This window comes from Lynx rufus, unplaced genomic scaffold (genome assembly GCF_022079265.1).
Source record: "Lynx rufus isolate CCGP_SWC_20201006 ecotype Redwood Valley unplaced genomic scaffold, mLynRuf1.p SCAF_10, whole genome shotgun sequence".
Lineage (NCBI taxonomy): Eukaryota > Metazoa > Chordata > Mammalia > Carnivora > Felidae > Lynx > Lynx rufus.
The window spans coordinates 56249718-56263991 of NW_025814824.1; the positions used below are offsets into that span (position 1 = coordinate 56249718).

Genomic DNA, 14274 nt, shown 5'->3' on the forward strand with positions numbered 1-14274 from the left:
TCAACTGTAAGACCCAGAGGTACAAGAGTTGGGTCTCAGCCCTGTTCTCCCTAGCTACTAGGGCTCAAGGAATGCAGGACAGGTGTTAGATCCTACACCCCTTCCAGGAGCTGTTAGCAGATGAATTCATGTGGATTTTATTAAAGGGTTGTTGCCCAATGAAGTGCAGAAGATTGGATGCAAAGGGGCATTGGCAAAGGTCAACTTGGATTACCAAGGTCAAGAACAGCCACCCCTGAAAGGAGAAAGAAGTCACCCAAGTCTTTAACAGGCTTCCAGATGTTTTTAGTCACTGGCTTTCCATGTAGACAGGGCAAAAATACTAGTGAACAGGATCTTGGAGCACTGCCAAGGATCTGAATGGTTTTGTTCTTCACCCCTCTGAGCAGTACTCTCTGAAGGAGGCCTGCTGCAGGAAGTTTTTGGAGCTTAATGTTCTCTTTCCAGGCCAGAAGGGACCACATCCCACTGATTTAATAAATGCCGGCTGGGCAGTGGTGCCAAACCACAGACTAGCTGCCTCCTAACAAGAGCTGGCCAGCCCTGTGCTCTCAGCATGGGAGGCTGTCGAAGCTCAAGATGCTAAAATCTTATATGTCAGAGTTAGAAGGGACTGTAAAATGACCTAATTTTGCTGCTCATTTTTACAGCTGGGGAAATTGAGGCTTAAGAAGGTAGATGGCCCTGGCAGTTGCCTGTATGTGGGGTGTGTTGAGGATGAAGTGCCCGAGGGAAGACTCTACTTTAGAATATCTCATATGGCTTTGAGGTCATTCCTCTGGGACTTACAGAGTTTTCCATTAAAACACAGACACTTTGGGGACACCTGGGTGGCTCAGTCAGTTAAGCATTCAACTTCGACTCAGGTCATGCTCTTATGGTTCATGAGTTTGAGCTCTGCGTCAGGCTCTGTGCTGACATCAAAATAAATAAACCTTAGGGGCGCCTGGGTGGCGCAGTCGGTTAAGCGTCCGACTTCAGCCAGGTCACGATCTCGCGGTCCATGAGTTCGAGCCCCGTGTTGGGCTCTGGGCTGATGGCTCAGAGCCTGGAGCCTGTTTCCGATTCTGTGTCTCCCTCTCTCTCTGCCCCTCCCCGTTCATGCTCTGTCTCTCTCTGTCCCAAAAATAAATAAAAAACGTTGAAAAAAAATTTTTTAAAAAAAATAAATAAACCTTAAAAAACCACAGATACTTTTTTAAATGTTTATATATATTATTTTTGAGAGAGAGCGAGAGAGCGAGCATGAGCAGGGGAGGGGCAGAGAGCTAGTGGGACAGAAGATCAGAAGCAGACTCTGCACTGACAGCAGAGAGCCTGACTCAGGGCTCAAACTCATGTACCACAAGATCATGACCTGCGTTGAAGTCGGATGCTTCATTGACTGAGCCACCCAGGTGCCTCCAAAACACAGGTACTTTGGCGACAGAACCCCCATAAATTATCTTCACCTACTCTCTGCAGGAAGAATTGGTAGCAGGGTGGGACCGTGGCATGTTATAGGAGATGGATGAGGTGGGGGGAGAGTTGGACTGAGACTAGGACATGGGTGAGCAGGCTTTGTCATCATCCCCACTCTGCTTCTGGTCAGCTTGTTCAGAGATGTGGGACTGAGACCACAATATCCCCTTCGATCTGAGGCCCTCCATGCTCCAGAGCATGTCCTCCTGGAAGCATTCCCTAATAATCACCCATCCTATAAATACTATCCTGTTCCCACCTCTACCTGAAGAGGCTCCTCTTGGAACGCCACCTGTTTTCCGCAGTACCACCTCTACCACCCAGGGTGGAGAAGCACTTAACAGACTTACCTTCTGGGGTGTGCTCTGGAAAACGAAAATGCCCTCTTGACTTCCAAGCGTAATACCTTACACCCCCACAGTAGGCACTTCTTTGCTGAATTGAAGACCTAAAGGAATGAAGCTATAATGGTAGTTATTTGATAGTAGAATTTCAATTGAAATACTTGCGCTGATATGTATGAGACCTCAGGTGGGACCCCCACGTTTGGGGAACAGAGGATTACATCTCCATTGGCTCAGACTGGGGCCCAACCTATCCCTTTTTTTCTAGAGGAAGGCTGTGCCAGCCCTGCTGCTGCCCCCTTGAGGCTGTGCTATAGATGCCCTGTGAGACCTGCTCTGTGCCTTTCTGGAATGCTACTCCTTTCCCTTCCCTTCCTCTCCCAATCCACCTCCTGCTCAGGACTGTGTAATAGGAATATCTCAACTGACAGCCTGAGGAGGGAAAAGGGTGATAGGGAGGGAGGGAAAAACACAAGGATACAGAGTACAGAGGCACAATTTCTCCCTATTCTTTAGACTGGGGACTCCTAGGGACAGGACCTCCTCTTCTGTCTTTTCCCATTCCTCATCCAACCCCAAGCCCAGCCAAGCTCAGGGTTTGCAACTTAAGGTCATGAATTCTCCCCTTCCCTAATGGGTGGAGGAGTCAAAAGGCACAAATCTCCAGTTACAAAATTATTAAGTCATGGGGATGTAATATACAGCATGGTGGCTATTAACAAAACTGTATTGCATATTTGAAAGTAGCAAGGTGGGGCACCTGGGTGGCTCAGTCAGTTAAGCGTCTGACTTCAGCTCAGGTCATGATCTCACAGTCCATGAGTTTGAGCCCCACGTCAGGCTCTGTGCTGACAGCTCAGAGCCTGGAGCCTGCTTCAGAGTCTGTGTCTCTTTCTCTCTGCCCCTCCCCTGCTCATGCTCTGTCTCTCTCTGCCTCAAAAATAAATAAAAACATTAAAAAAATTTTTTAATAAAAAATTTAAAAAAGAAAGTAGCAAAGAGAGGAGATCTCGAATGTTCTCACTGCAAGAAAAATATTTGATAGTATATATGGTGTATCGATACACCATATCTGTATGGTGACAGATGTTAACTGGACTTACAACAGTGATCATTTTGCAATATATACAAATATCCAATCATTACATTGTATACCTGAAACTAATACCTGAAAAATATGATGTTTTGTCAATTATATCTCAATATAAAAAAAGAGGTCAGCCTCCGTTTCCCCCTATATTCCATCAAAATGGTAAAGTGCATTGAAAAAAAAAAAAAAGATTCTCCCCTCCCTTCAAACTGCTGGAAAAATCCATGGGCATGAAGTAAATGGCTAACCTTAAGATAAAAACCAGGTTGTTCCTTGCGAACAGGGGTGTGTGCCAGAGAGGGGAGGGTGTCAGCAGAAGTCCCGCTGAGTCGGACAATAGCAGGAAAGGAAATTACCCAGTTGCCTCTGTGGTTTTCTTCAAGGCTGGGTGGAGGCAGGCCTCCCCTCTCAGGGATGGGCTGTGCAGCTGTTCCCAGAACAGAAGGTAATATTTCTTCAAATGCTTTTCAAAATATATTCATAAGTATGTGTGTGTGAATAAAATAGAAACAGAGATGTGCGAAGTATTCAGAAAGTAGAGGCCTTGAACATCAGAGCTTGGATATTTTCCTCAGTGATTTGATTGAATTTCAAAAAGATTTCCTTAGGTGCTATGTGGATTAGATTGAAGGGTCCAAGAGTGAAAAAAGGAGGTCACTGCAGTGGTCCAGGCTAAAATTAATATGATCTGTTGTGGGCTAGTGGCCAAGGGATGGAGCACTGGCCTTGGGCTTGAGGAGGGGAGAAGCGATCAGAAACTTGGTGAGGGGAACCAGCAGAAGACTTGCTCTGGAGCCAGCCAGAGTGAGATGCACCTTACCCAAATCTTGGGGAACAAGGGCAAAGACCCTCAGCTCACATCTTGGGCTTGACTAGGGTTCAGCTGATTCATATGGTATTAGAAAGGAGACTAAGACAGACTCTCAGGGTGTATGGGGTTACAGAATGGGGGCATTAGGCCCCAGTCCCAGATCTCCTACAGTGGCCACTCTGTCCCCATCCATTACCTCTGGAGGAGTTCCCCATTCCTGAATATTAGCCCCCACCAGCCAGCTCAGGGGTATAGGGAGGCCAATTAGGAATTCTGGTCATACAAGGCTGCCGGAAGTTCTATGGAGTAAGGACAGCCACCCCCACCAGATATGCAGAGAAACATAAATTGGGAATGCACAAGAGGATGGGGAGGGATGGGGTGCAGGACAAGGCTGGAAGGGGCCAAAAGAAGGGTAGAGGTAGCTTCCAACTCAGTTCCCTCACCTTCCCCTATCTCCCAAGATCTAGCTCTTTCTCATGGCTCCTGCAATTCTGGTCTTCCACCCCCTTCTTGAATCTCTCTGTTTTGGTATCAGTGGGGAAGGGAAAACACTTGACCCAGAAACAGTGGGTGGCAGCTTCAGAAATATACATTTTGGCTGGTTCCCCATCCTTGGTAGTATACAGGCCAGTGCTAGACCATGCTGATGAAAGGTGGGTAGGAGATTCTAGGCATTTGGGTGCAGAACACCACATTCCAGTCTAGTCTTGGTTACTAATCTTCTGCCAATACCCTCCTCTCTCAGTGCTTCAGTTTGTTCATCTGTGCTTTTGTGATTAATGAAAATGGCAAAAGCCTGGCCAGAAACCAGATCACAAGCCAAGGGCCAGTGTGCTGGAATTGGCCAGAAAAGGGTACTCTTCCCTTTGGCCTTGTCCCAGCACACAGTGAATGCTCAGTGAGTACGGTTTGCCCCCTCCCCCATCTAGGCTGTAAGACACTAAGACCCTGCTGCCCACCCTTACCGCCCTTCTGAAGGGTGTATGCCTCCTCCCCCATGCCAGATTACTTAGGCCTTACAGATTGTTTTATCCTTCCCCATGCCATCTCAGACAGCACACACTGCTTCATCTTGGGCTGTCCACTAGAACTTTCTGCAACTATCATATGTCCTGTCCAATATGTTAGCCACTCACTAGTCACACATGGCTTTTGAACACTTGAAATGTGGCTAGTGTGCCTGAAGAACTGTATTTTTAATTTTATTTCATTTTAGTTGATTTTAAAATTAAATTTAAGAAGGCACATGTGGGTAGTAGCTACCACATGGACAGCATAGGTTCTAGGCAGGCTTTTTTGTTTGTTTCTTGTTTAGTGTCCCTTGTTTAAAAGAAGAGTTGATAGGAGTTACCATTTATTGAGCACTTACTCTTTACCAATTTTTGCATAAGTGCTTTATAGGTACATCTCAATGAATCCTAGAAATTCCATTCAAAAGATGAAGAAACCATGGCTTAAGAGGTTAGTTAAACTGGCTTCAGATTGCAAAGAAAGTTGGAGGGCCATTCAAGTGTGAGTCATGCTCTCCAGCCACTTAGGGAAACTTCCAGGACCCAGCCTGGGTGTTCTGCTTCTACAGTCACTCCACAACCTATAGATGGTTGCTGGGGCCCCAGGAGGTTCATCACTGAATAATGATGGATGGATGCTCTTGACAAAAAGGAGAAGGAAGTTCATTCATATACTTCCCATCTCCTGGGGACACAGGAATCCTGGCTCCTGACATCCCACTTTCAGATATCTCTCCTCTTGCGTTTCTCTGGACCACAGTGCCCTTTGGGTCACAAACTCAGAGCTCAACTGGGTGCTATGTGCAAATGTTTGGGAAACAGGCAGGCCCAGAGGAAGCCAGTTGGGTTGGGAGCTGGGGCCTAGAAAAATCCTTGTTTTTATGCAGTAAAACCCCACAACAACAAAAACCAAGAAATAGTATAATAGCTACCTTTTATTGAGCACCTACTTGTGCCAGGCACTTTACATACATCTGTACTTATAATTCCCACAATATCCTGGGAGGTAGGCATTATCATCACCATTTTACATATGAGGAAACTGAGGTTCAATAAGTGTAAGCAGCTTGCTTAAAATCACACAGCTTGTAGACAAGTGGTAAAATCAGCACTCAAGATAGACATCTGTGAGTGCCCCCAAACTTTCATTAGGCATTCTTCACACTGGGGAAATAGAGGGGGTAGAGGAGTGGACAAAAGGATGCATTCTTTAGGGGTAGAGGGAAGCTGAGCCCTGCCCTGTTTCCTACCTCCCCGCTCTGGTAAGCCACTTCTTCAGACTCAGCTGCAAAGTCAGGGAGATTTACTCTGGCTGAGGTTGCTCTTCTTAGAAAGGGAAAACGGCTGAAACGAAACACGTTACCCTGTATGTGTATTTACAGGTGTCGATGTGCAAATGTAGTTCACGTGCCAAAGCACACTACCATCAGAAAAAGAACACTGCTCGCTCCCTTTTACGCCACACCCCTGCCATGTATGCAGGGAGTGAGGCAGCTGAGAAATCTTGAAAGCGCTATTTATTTCCTGCTATAGTCCCAGAGACATCAACCAGAAGAGGGCCAGATCAACAATCAAAACCTCAAATTTTCTTCCTGTCCCCTCCTTCCAGGCTCATCCAGCTTCAGAAGTATTGTGTTCATTCCATAGATCCAGGAACACATGGTGCCTCTCTCTCTCTCTCTCTCTCTCTCTCTCACACACACACACACACACACACAGGTTCTTGAATTAAGGCACCAAGTTGGGCCTGCATGGCCTTGCAAGTCCTTGCCCATTAGGCCATGGCCCTGGTCCAGGGCTGAGCCCATGTGTTTACATAGATGGGTAAGTGCAGCATTAGGAGTCTCTTCACAAAATGAGGGACAACAATGATGGCTCAGTGCTGTGCCCAGTCCTTCTATCCTCTGGGATGGGACCTCCATCCTCCTTGTCTGTTGGCCAGACACCTCCATCCCATCTCCTTAGCTGGGGTAGGACCAGATCAACACACTTCAGGCGAGTGCTGGGAACTCGGGGCCTGGCTTCCAACACCAAGAATGTGCCTTTCTAAGTGTGGCAGGGAGCTATTTGGGGACATTAAAAGGATCAAGTCCCAACCTCAGAAGGACAAAGATGGCCATTCAGGCCAGGACGGACAGTAAGGTTTCTCTCTGTGCTTTTAAAACACAATCATGTGTAATAGGAAGATAGCTGGCATTTTACCTCAGAGTTCTCTCGCTCCCACCTCAGAAAGAGGTTTCTGCAGACTGCAGTGAGCATGGAGGGAAAGAGTGTCTTTAGGATTGTGCGTTGAAATGGGAAGTTGCTTCAGCGCCCCCTCACCTGGCCCTGCAGGAGCTGGCTAGAGCACATTTATGTCAGCACCCACTTAGTGGGAACTGCAGAGGTGGGACCTTCCTGGGGATGCACGGTGTGGTTGTGATGGAGGGTTAAACGCCTGCATGAAGACAGAGGTTAGGGCTGTGGGATTCCTGGGTCCTGGGTTGGGTCAGGATGCCCAGATGAAGTAGGCAACCTCATCCAGGTCCACGGGGTAATCAGTAAGCAGCACGGGGGTTTTGTCAAAAAGCTCGCCCTTATAGCTGCGCCACTTGCCTGCAGGCAGGTAGACGTCTCGCTCCTGCTTGCCTGGCTCCAGTACTGGAGCCACCAGCAGCGTGTCTCCGATAAGGAACTGCGAGTCGATGCGGTGTGCTGTCTCATCGCCTGGCGCAATCCACCAGAGGGGGCGCACGATGGGGTCGCCTGTGTCGGTGACCTCACCAGCCAGCTCAAGCAATAGCGGCGCTACGAGTGAGGCCCTAAGCGCTGCAAACTTGTGCGCGATAGCCACCACTTCGGCGTCATATTGCCAAGGTGGGACTGAGAACTGCATAGCGGGCATGAAGGCGGCCACCTCCAGCCAGCGAACATATAGCTCACGCTCTGGCACTTCGCTACCACCCACTGTGCGCTCAGACACTGCATTTCCACCCACCATATCGGGCAGGATGAATGGGTAGCCCAGCATGCTGACGGTGAGCACCGCGGGGATGAGCGAGCGCAGCCCCAGATCATAGCCCCACACCGAGTCGCGGTCCACTAGACGGAAGAAGCACGAGATGTTCTGTGACTGGTAGCCCACGCGAACCTCTGCCAGAGAGAAGAAGGGCAGTGCCATTTCAGTGTAGCGTCGGCTCCATATGCTGGGGTCGGACAGCGGCCTGTAAGTGCTAAAGTCCCGTGGCAAATAGCTAACCTCTCCTGCATCAAACTTGAAGGAAGCCACAGCATAGCGGGAGCGCAGCCGCCGCAGGTGTCCCTGGAACCAGTCACGAGCCTCTGGGCGTGTGAAGTCCAGCACTGCGCCGATGCCATTCCACCAGCGCACAAGCGCGGGCAGCCGGCCAGTGGGTTCGCGTACGAACAGCTCGCGTTCTACACCCTCACCAAAGCACGATGAGTTGTAGTTCACAAACGGGTGAACCCAGAGCGTGACGCGAAAGCCGGCATCGCGTAGACGGCGAAACATGTCAGTGGCATTGGGGAACTTGGCCTCGTCGAAGTCGAAGTCTCCATAGGCAGGTGTGTACATGTCATCTATTTCCAGGTGGCTGCTGTTGAATCGGTGCTGGCGGATCTGCTGGGCGAAACGTTGCACTTTGTCCTGGTTCACGGCACGCCCATACAGCACCCACGTGGACCAGATGGGGTCCCTGAAGGCCTCGGGTGCTGGCACCCTTGACGGTTTGTTGAAATAGCGTCGAACCATGTATTTGTGGATTGAAGTAACGTCAGAGCCGACACACACACGGTAGCTGAGCTCTGGTGCTGCGGAGCGGCCAGCAGGTGGCTTGTAGGGCGTGTCATGGTAGCGGGCCTGCAGCCGCAGCGAGCGTTCGGTGCCGTTCCAGCCCAGGTGGAAGGGCACTGAGTCGTTGACCTTGATGGCAGCCGCACGCGATGACAGCCAGTAACGTTCGAGGATGCCTCCGAATGCGGCGTCAGAGGAGTAGACATCACTGGTGACGAAGGGCTGTGGCTCCTGCTGGCCATCCAGGCGGATAGGCCAGTGCTGGGTCCTCATCTCAGCACCGCCGTACCAGTGTGCCGCTGCATCGCCCAGGAACATGGCGTGTTCCACCGCGCGCCCTGGAGCTGCCTCCTCCCAGCGCACACGGTAGCACATGACCGTGTCCTTGGGCCTTACAGTCTGGATAAAGAAGTGCAGCGGGCGCCCATCTGCTGTGCGAGAACAGCCGAGCAGGGCACCGTCGCGGCTGCAGGAGTCAAGGTCCAGCATGCCTGAGCGGAAGGCCAGTCGGAAGACTTGCTCACCCTTCTGGTTGCGGATGGAGAAGCCGCCTCGATTGAGGTCCAGCAGCTCTGCACGCAGGCGTTCTGCTTTGCGTAAAGAGGCACTGTAGTAGCACCAGGCCACCACTGCCGCCAACACCAGCAGCAGCCCCAGCACCGCGGAGCCTAGAAGTGGTTTCAGCTCTTTGGACGGCTTGGGCTTGGCAGGCGAGAAGTTATCAGGCAAGAAGGTGTACATAGCTGCGCCTGCGGTGGCCTTGGGACTCTTATGGTCTGTGTGGCTCCCAGGGCGGCGGCGGGGATAGGCTTGGCTCTTCTCCTGAGGGTTCTGGGGCATCAGCCCCCAGTTATGGAAGGAGTGGGCAGTAGGACCACCCAACAAAGTGCATCTGAACCTGGCCTGCCTGATTCTGGAAGGGGAAAGAGAGAAGTAGAACTGAGCTTTCTCATTCCATAGTATCTCCCTTTGCTGCAGCAAGAAAGAAGAGGTGTATACTTTGGAGAGGTTGTATTACTGGGATGTAAGGTCTGGGACTAAAGGCTTGACCCTTAACAGAACCATCTGTCTGTATCTTACCCACTCTTTCTCATGAGCCCAGTTTTTGACAAAACTAGTCAGGACTCTGAATGGGAAGGGGCAGATGGCATACATCCCCATTTCCGTGGTGGAAGAACAAACCCAGGCAGGGTCAGGGAGCTGTCTAGACTCACAGAATTAGTCAGGCCTCCCTGGATCACACATGGATGCAGTTCAGGCTGAAGAGAAGAGGAGGGATCTGGAGAGCACCATGGTGGGAGAGGGAAGATAATCCAACCAGCTCCTTCAGACCTTTAACTGGGCAGTAGGCTGGCTTTCCTGTCCCCAGAGGGGGAGAGGAGAGAAGGGGGAACATCTCAGGCATGGAATTTAATCTTGAGTCAAAAGTCAGATTAAATCTAGAGATTAGAGAAGATACCCAAAGCCAGCCTCGGTCTTGGGCCTGCTTTGGAGAGAGGCAGGGTTGAGTCTGGACATTAGGGCTGGGGTAAAGAGTCTTGCCTGGGGGCCATGGTGACTTCTCAGACCACCCTTTCTTTGCTCTCTCAAATTCCACCCTGTTCTCAGTAATTGATCACCAAGTCCATTTCTCTGCCAACCTTCCTGCTCTCTCCTCCTGGCAACACATCTGTTGGCCAGCTAACTCCTGGATGTGTCTCTACCACTCACTGACTCTCCTGCTGCCCCTGCCCTAGTTTGGGCACTGTCATTTCTCCCCTGTATCATTGCAATACTTTCCCCCTAGACCTCCCTGCTTCCAACTTCTTTTTCCCCCAGTGCCTTCTGCTTACAGCAACCATGGTGATCTTCTTAAAGCACTTATGAGACTATATCTCCTCCTAGTTTAGAGAGCTGCTCATGACCCCCAGGATTAAATTCAGAAGTGTAAACTTTGCAATCAAGAGTTAAGGCATGTCATGGTCTCATCTGCTTTCTGATTCCATTTCCAGGTAGGCCTATCCTGTGACCACCAAACTCATTCCTCTCCTAATCTAAATCCTTCAGCCATATGCCCTAGGAAGTTTTGCCTAGCCACACTGGGCCAATGTCTCTCCTTTACCTATCAGACACCCCCTACTGCACTACATACACTCTCATACAGTGTATGCTAAACACACAGATATGACCGCAAAACAAAAAACAAAAAAAAAAAAAACAAAAAAAAAACAACACCAAAAACCAACCAAACAAACAAAACCCATAGACTTGGGGGGAGGTGTGTGTCCCAATCTGCTACTCAAGGCCACTGACCCTTCCTATCTCAGCCCTCAGGGCAGAGTTCAACAAAGAAATAGCACCAGCTAGGTGCATACACAGACATACACAGTGCCAGCCGGCTGCCCACCTGTTCCAGCTGGGAGGAAGTAGAGAGGGAGACTGGCAAATAGTAATTAGTCTCCTCCCAGATGCCAGTGTCTGTCTCAAAGTCCTCAGCTATTTCCAAGGAGATGCCAGAACTGCTCAGGGTCCTCAACTCCCCCACCTCTCCCATGAAGAAACTGTCAAGAATGACAGGTACAGACCAGAATTTGATCCCAGATGTCAATATACAGCTTCCTACAATCTCCCCTCCCCTCCAGTGAGGTGTTGTCTCAGGACCTCATTCTCTGTGCTCCCTCCCCCCAACTCCCTAAGCTGGTCAGTTCCAGCTGGTCTGGAACAGCCTCTTACTCTCTTTCTCTCATCCCACACAACTTAGCTTTCAAAACTTCCCAACACTAATATGGACTTCCCTTCCTGTAGGAACAGGTTAGAAAAGCCCTCCTGGAGAATGAACACAGTAGCCTTTAACTGATGCCCTCAAGCTAAGCAAAACCCAAAGAAGTACCTGCTGTACATTTATATTCATTCATTCATTCAGGACAATCAAGGCCCCCTTCTGGGCACTGAGGGAATAAGGGGAAAGGGTCCATATCTGAAGAGGACAGAGAACAGGGTGAGGGCATCCTCAAAACTTTCATATTAAATCAGCCTATCTCATTACACTTGGAGGCATAGAAAGGCCACCAAGATGACCTCAAAAGCCCTTTCCAACAGGTTCTGAGAATCTTAATGTTCTAGGATTCCAAGGTTGTGTGTGTGTGTGTGTGTGTGTGTGTGTGTGTGTGTGTGTGTGTGAAGAACAGGAACCCACAGGCCTAGGCACCCACTCCATGCAGGCCCTGTAATGGTCTCCCAAATGCCACCACAGCATCCAACTCTAACAATAATACTGAACAAGAAGCATAGCTATAGTGCCTATTCTACAGATGAAGAAACTTGCCCAAACAGAAGAAAGAACTTGTTTGAAGTCACCAGGTAGCAAGGTTGCCTAATACAAAATCCCAGCTTAACCCTCCACAGCATAATTTTCAAGAGATGGGAGATAATGGTCCGACTGGCTGTCTGAATGCAGCAGAGGAAAGGAGCTTTGTGGGCCAGAGGGTGGGACAGGCTCCCACCCACTCAGGTGAGTTTGTGCATAGTGAAGCCTATCTTCTCAAGGACTGATGCTGCTACTTGCTCCAGGAAGGCTACTTGGGGGTAGGAAAGGGGCAATTTTAATGGCATCTGGTATCGGGGCTGTGGAGGAGGAACTATGGTTCCTGTGTTAACAGCGTTAGAGACCCCTGTAATCTGCCGCCTCCGCCATCTGGCCAACCACAGGCTAATGCCAGCAGGTGGGGTCTGACCTAGCCAAGCCTTTCCCCACTTGACGCTCAACCTCAGTCTTGGCCGCCGGCCCTTGGCCGGATCTGAGGGGGAGGGCCCGGCCTGGCCCCAAAGAAAGGAGGGCATGCCAAGTTGAGTCGTTTGCCCAACATAATTCCATGGGGGGGGGTTGGGGGGAGGAATGTCAAAGGCAACTCGATCCCGCCCATCTCCTTGCCCTCCTCAATGACAGGATCCGAAGGGATCGAGTGACTGCGCCTACAGCTTGGAATACTCCAACCCCACCCCAGCGCTACAGCTACAGTGCCCGAAGGGACAGAATGAGGTCTAGGGGCCAGCCTCCCGCTGGGAACCGCGGCTTGAGAAGGGGCCCAAGTGTCCAGACTCGCACCCCCTACTCATTAGTAGGAGCTAAAGTTCAGGAAGTGTGCTTCCTCAACACCCCCCCACAAAGTCCCACCGCTGGGCTCACTCACGGCAGTGACCCCAGAAGTGGGGGTGAAGGGAGGCTCCCGAAGATTCCCTCCACGCTAGCCGGAGTTGCGCTGCCACGGCACAGCGTGGGGCTCTGCCAAGCTGGGAAACAGCTGAGGCCCTCCTCGGGACCCGCCCTCTTCCTGCTCGGCCACGCCCCGGTCGTTCCGTTTCATTTCGGGCTTCGGAGTCCAGCCCCGCCCCTGGTGCTCGATCCCTCTGCCCACATTGTCACGCGGACATAAGGCCCCACCCCTTAGCCCCCACCTTTCTTCTACTGTTTCGTGCCCACCTCCGGGCAACTCTGGAGGGCCACCAGCCGGAGGTCTCCCGGCTCCGCCCCCTGCCTTCAGGCCCGCCCCCGCCGGGCAGTTGCTTACCGCATTCAGGCGGGGCTCTGCCCTAGGCCTTCTGGGAAATGTAGTTCTGGAGGAAGGAAGGAGCAGTTGTAGACTTGGGATTCTTGCACTTCTAGGCTAAATTTGGGATGTGTATGAGGAGAAACGAGCCACAGGGTAAAGGGGCAGGGTTGGCTCTTGGGATTCTTTCCCCTCCAGATTTGGGCAGGTGGAGGCCATCTCGGTATAACGCTCTCACTAGCTCTCCATGTGGAAAAAATTTCCCATATGGAAACAATTCATATAGAAAAAGGGTAGCGGAGTTCCGGGAGGATCTCAGAGGCTCGGTGCAGGAAGGATCCTATTAAGGACCCAACGGGAGGAGGTTGGTTCCACCAGCCGGGAGGCCCAAGTTGTTGGTTCCCACCGGACCAGTAATGTCTGAGGTTGGGGACATCTGGATTTTGCAATTCCCCCTCTGCCCTCTCCCGCCCTCCGACAACCCGTGGTGGCAGCCGTTAGAAATGACCGTGCTGTGAGGTGATGGACGTGACCCGCCACACCCCTGCTCCGAGGAGGAGTTGGGTGCAAAAATGCTAAAGATCCCAGAGATTCCAGAACACCCCACCCCTTACTTCTAGAGGGACAGAGAAACAGGGCTTTGCTTTGTAGTTTGAAATTTCTTAGTCATGAAACCCTCTAATGTTATGTTTTGGACCTTTGGACTTGGGTAAGGCAGGGCAGTAAGGGTGTCTGGACATAGACTTTTGGGGGACTGTGATGGAGACTCTGGGAGAAGAGATCAAAGCTTTGGGTATAGGGATAGGTCCTGACTGCAGAATGGAAGATTCTGGGTCCACTGAGATGTGGCAGTGAGGGAACATCTAGGTTTGGGAGATACTGAAGAAATGTCAGCTGGAGGGACCTCCTGGGTGTGAGGTCCTTGCGCCCTCCCTGCATGGCTAGGTAGCCCCGTTAGTTTGGGTGGAGGGGAGATCACCAGCTGATGTTATCTATCAGGAGGGCACTCAGGGCCACCCAAGAGAAACACTGAGATGGGGGCAGGGAGGGCTGAGATGGGGGCAGGGAGGGCTCAGGGCAGGATGACTGAGAAACTACAGCTCAGAGGGGGCTTGGCAGAGGCCTGAGTGACTGGCTCCTCACTGCCAGATCCTGCTGGGTAAGGATGCAGGAAGCAGCCTCTGGGGTGAAGAGTTTATTTACTGCTCAGCCCCCTTGTCCCCACCAGCCTGGGCT

The 14274-nt window shown here is 50.9% G+C and overlaps 1 protein-coding gene across 2 annotated transcripts; it reads right to left on the reverse strand.

The window, feature by feature from the left end:
- Positions 1-6388: 6388 nt before the first annotated feature.
- On the reverse strand, positions 6389-12976 carry MYORG (myogenesis regulating glycosidase (putative)). 2 transcript variants are annotated; one of them, XM_047065625.1, is made up of 2 exons: positions 12682-12976; positions 6389-9425 (listed from the first exon to the last, which is right to left on the reverse strand). In XM_047065625.1, exon 2 carries the CDS (start codon positions 9350-9352, stop codon positions 7208-7210), a length of 2145 nt encoding a protein of 714 aa, XP_046921581.1. In that variant the 5' UTR covers positions 9353-9425; positions 12682-12976; the 3' UTR covers positions 6389-7207. The 2 variants fall into 2 exon arrangements, with proteins under 2 accessions (XP_046921581.1, XP_046921587.1); XM_047065631.1 differs by lacking the exon at positions 12682-12976 and adding an exon at positions 9727-12646.
- Between the last annotated feature and the right edge of the window lie 1298 nt (positions 12977-14274).

Bases quoted from the DNA above. Each gene is read 5' to 3' on its own strand.
- MYORG (XM_047065625.1), bottom strand. From the start codon at position 9,352: ATGCCCCAGAACCCTCAGGAGAAGAGCCAAGCCTATCCCCGCCGCCGC.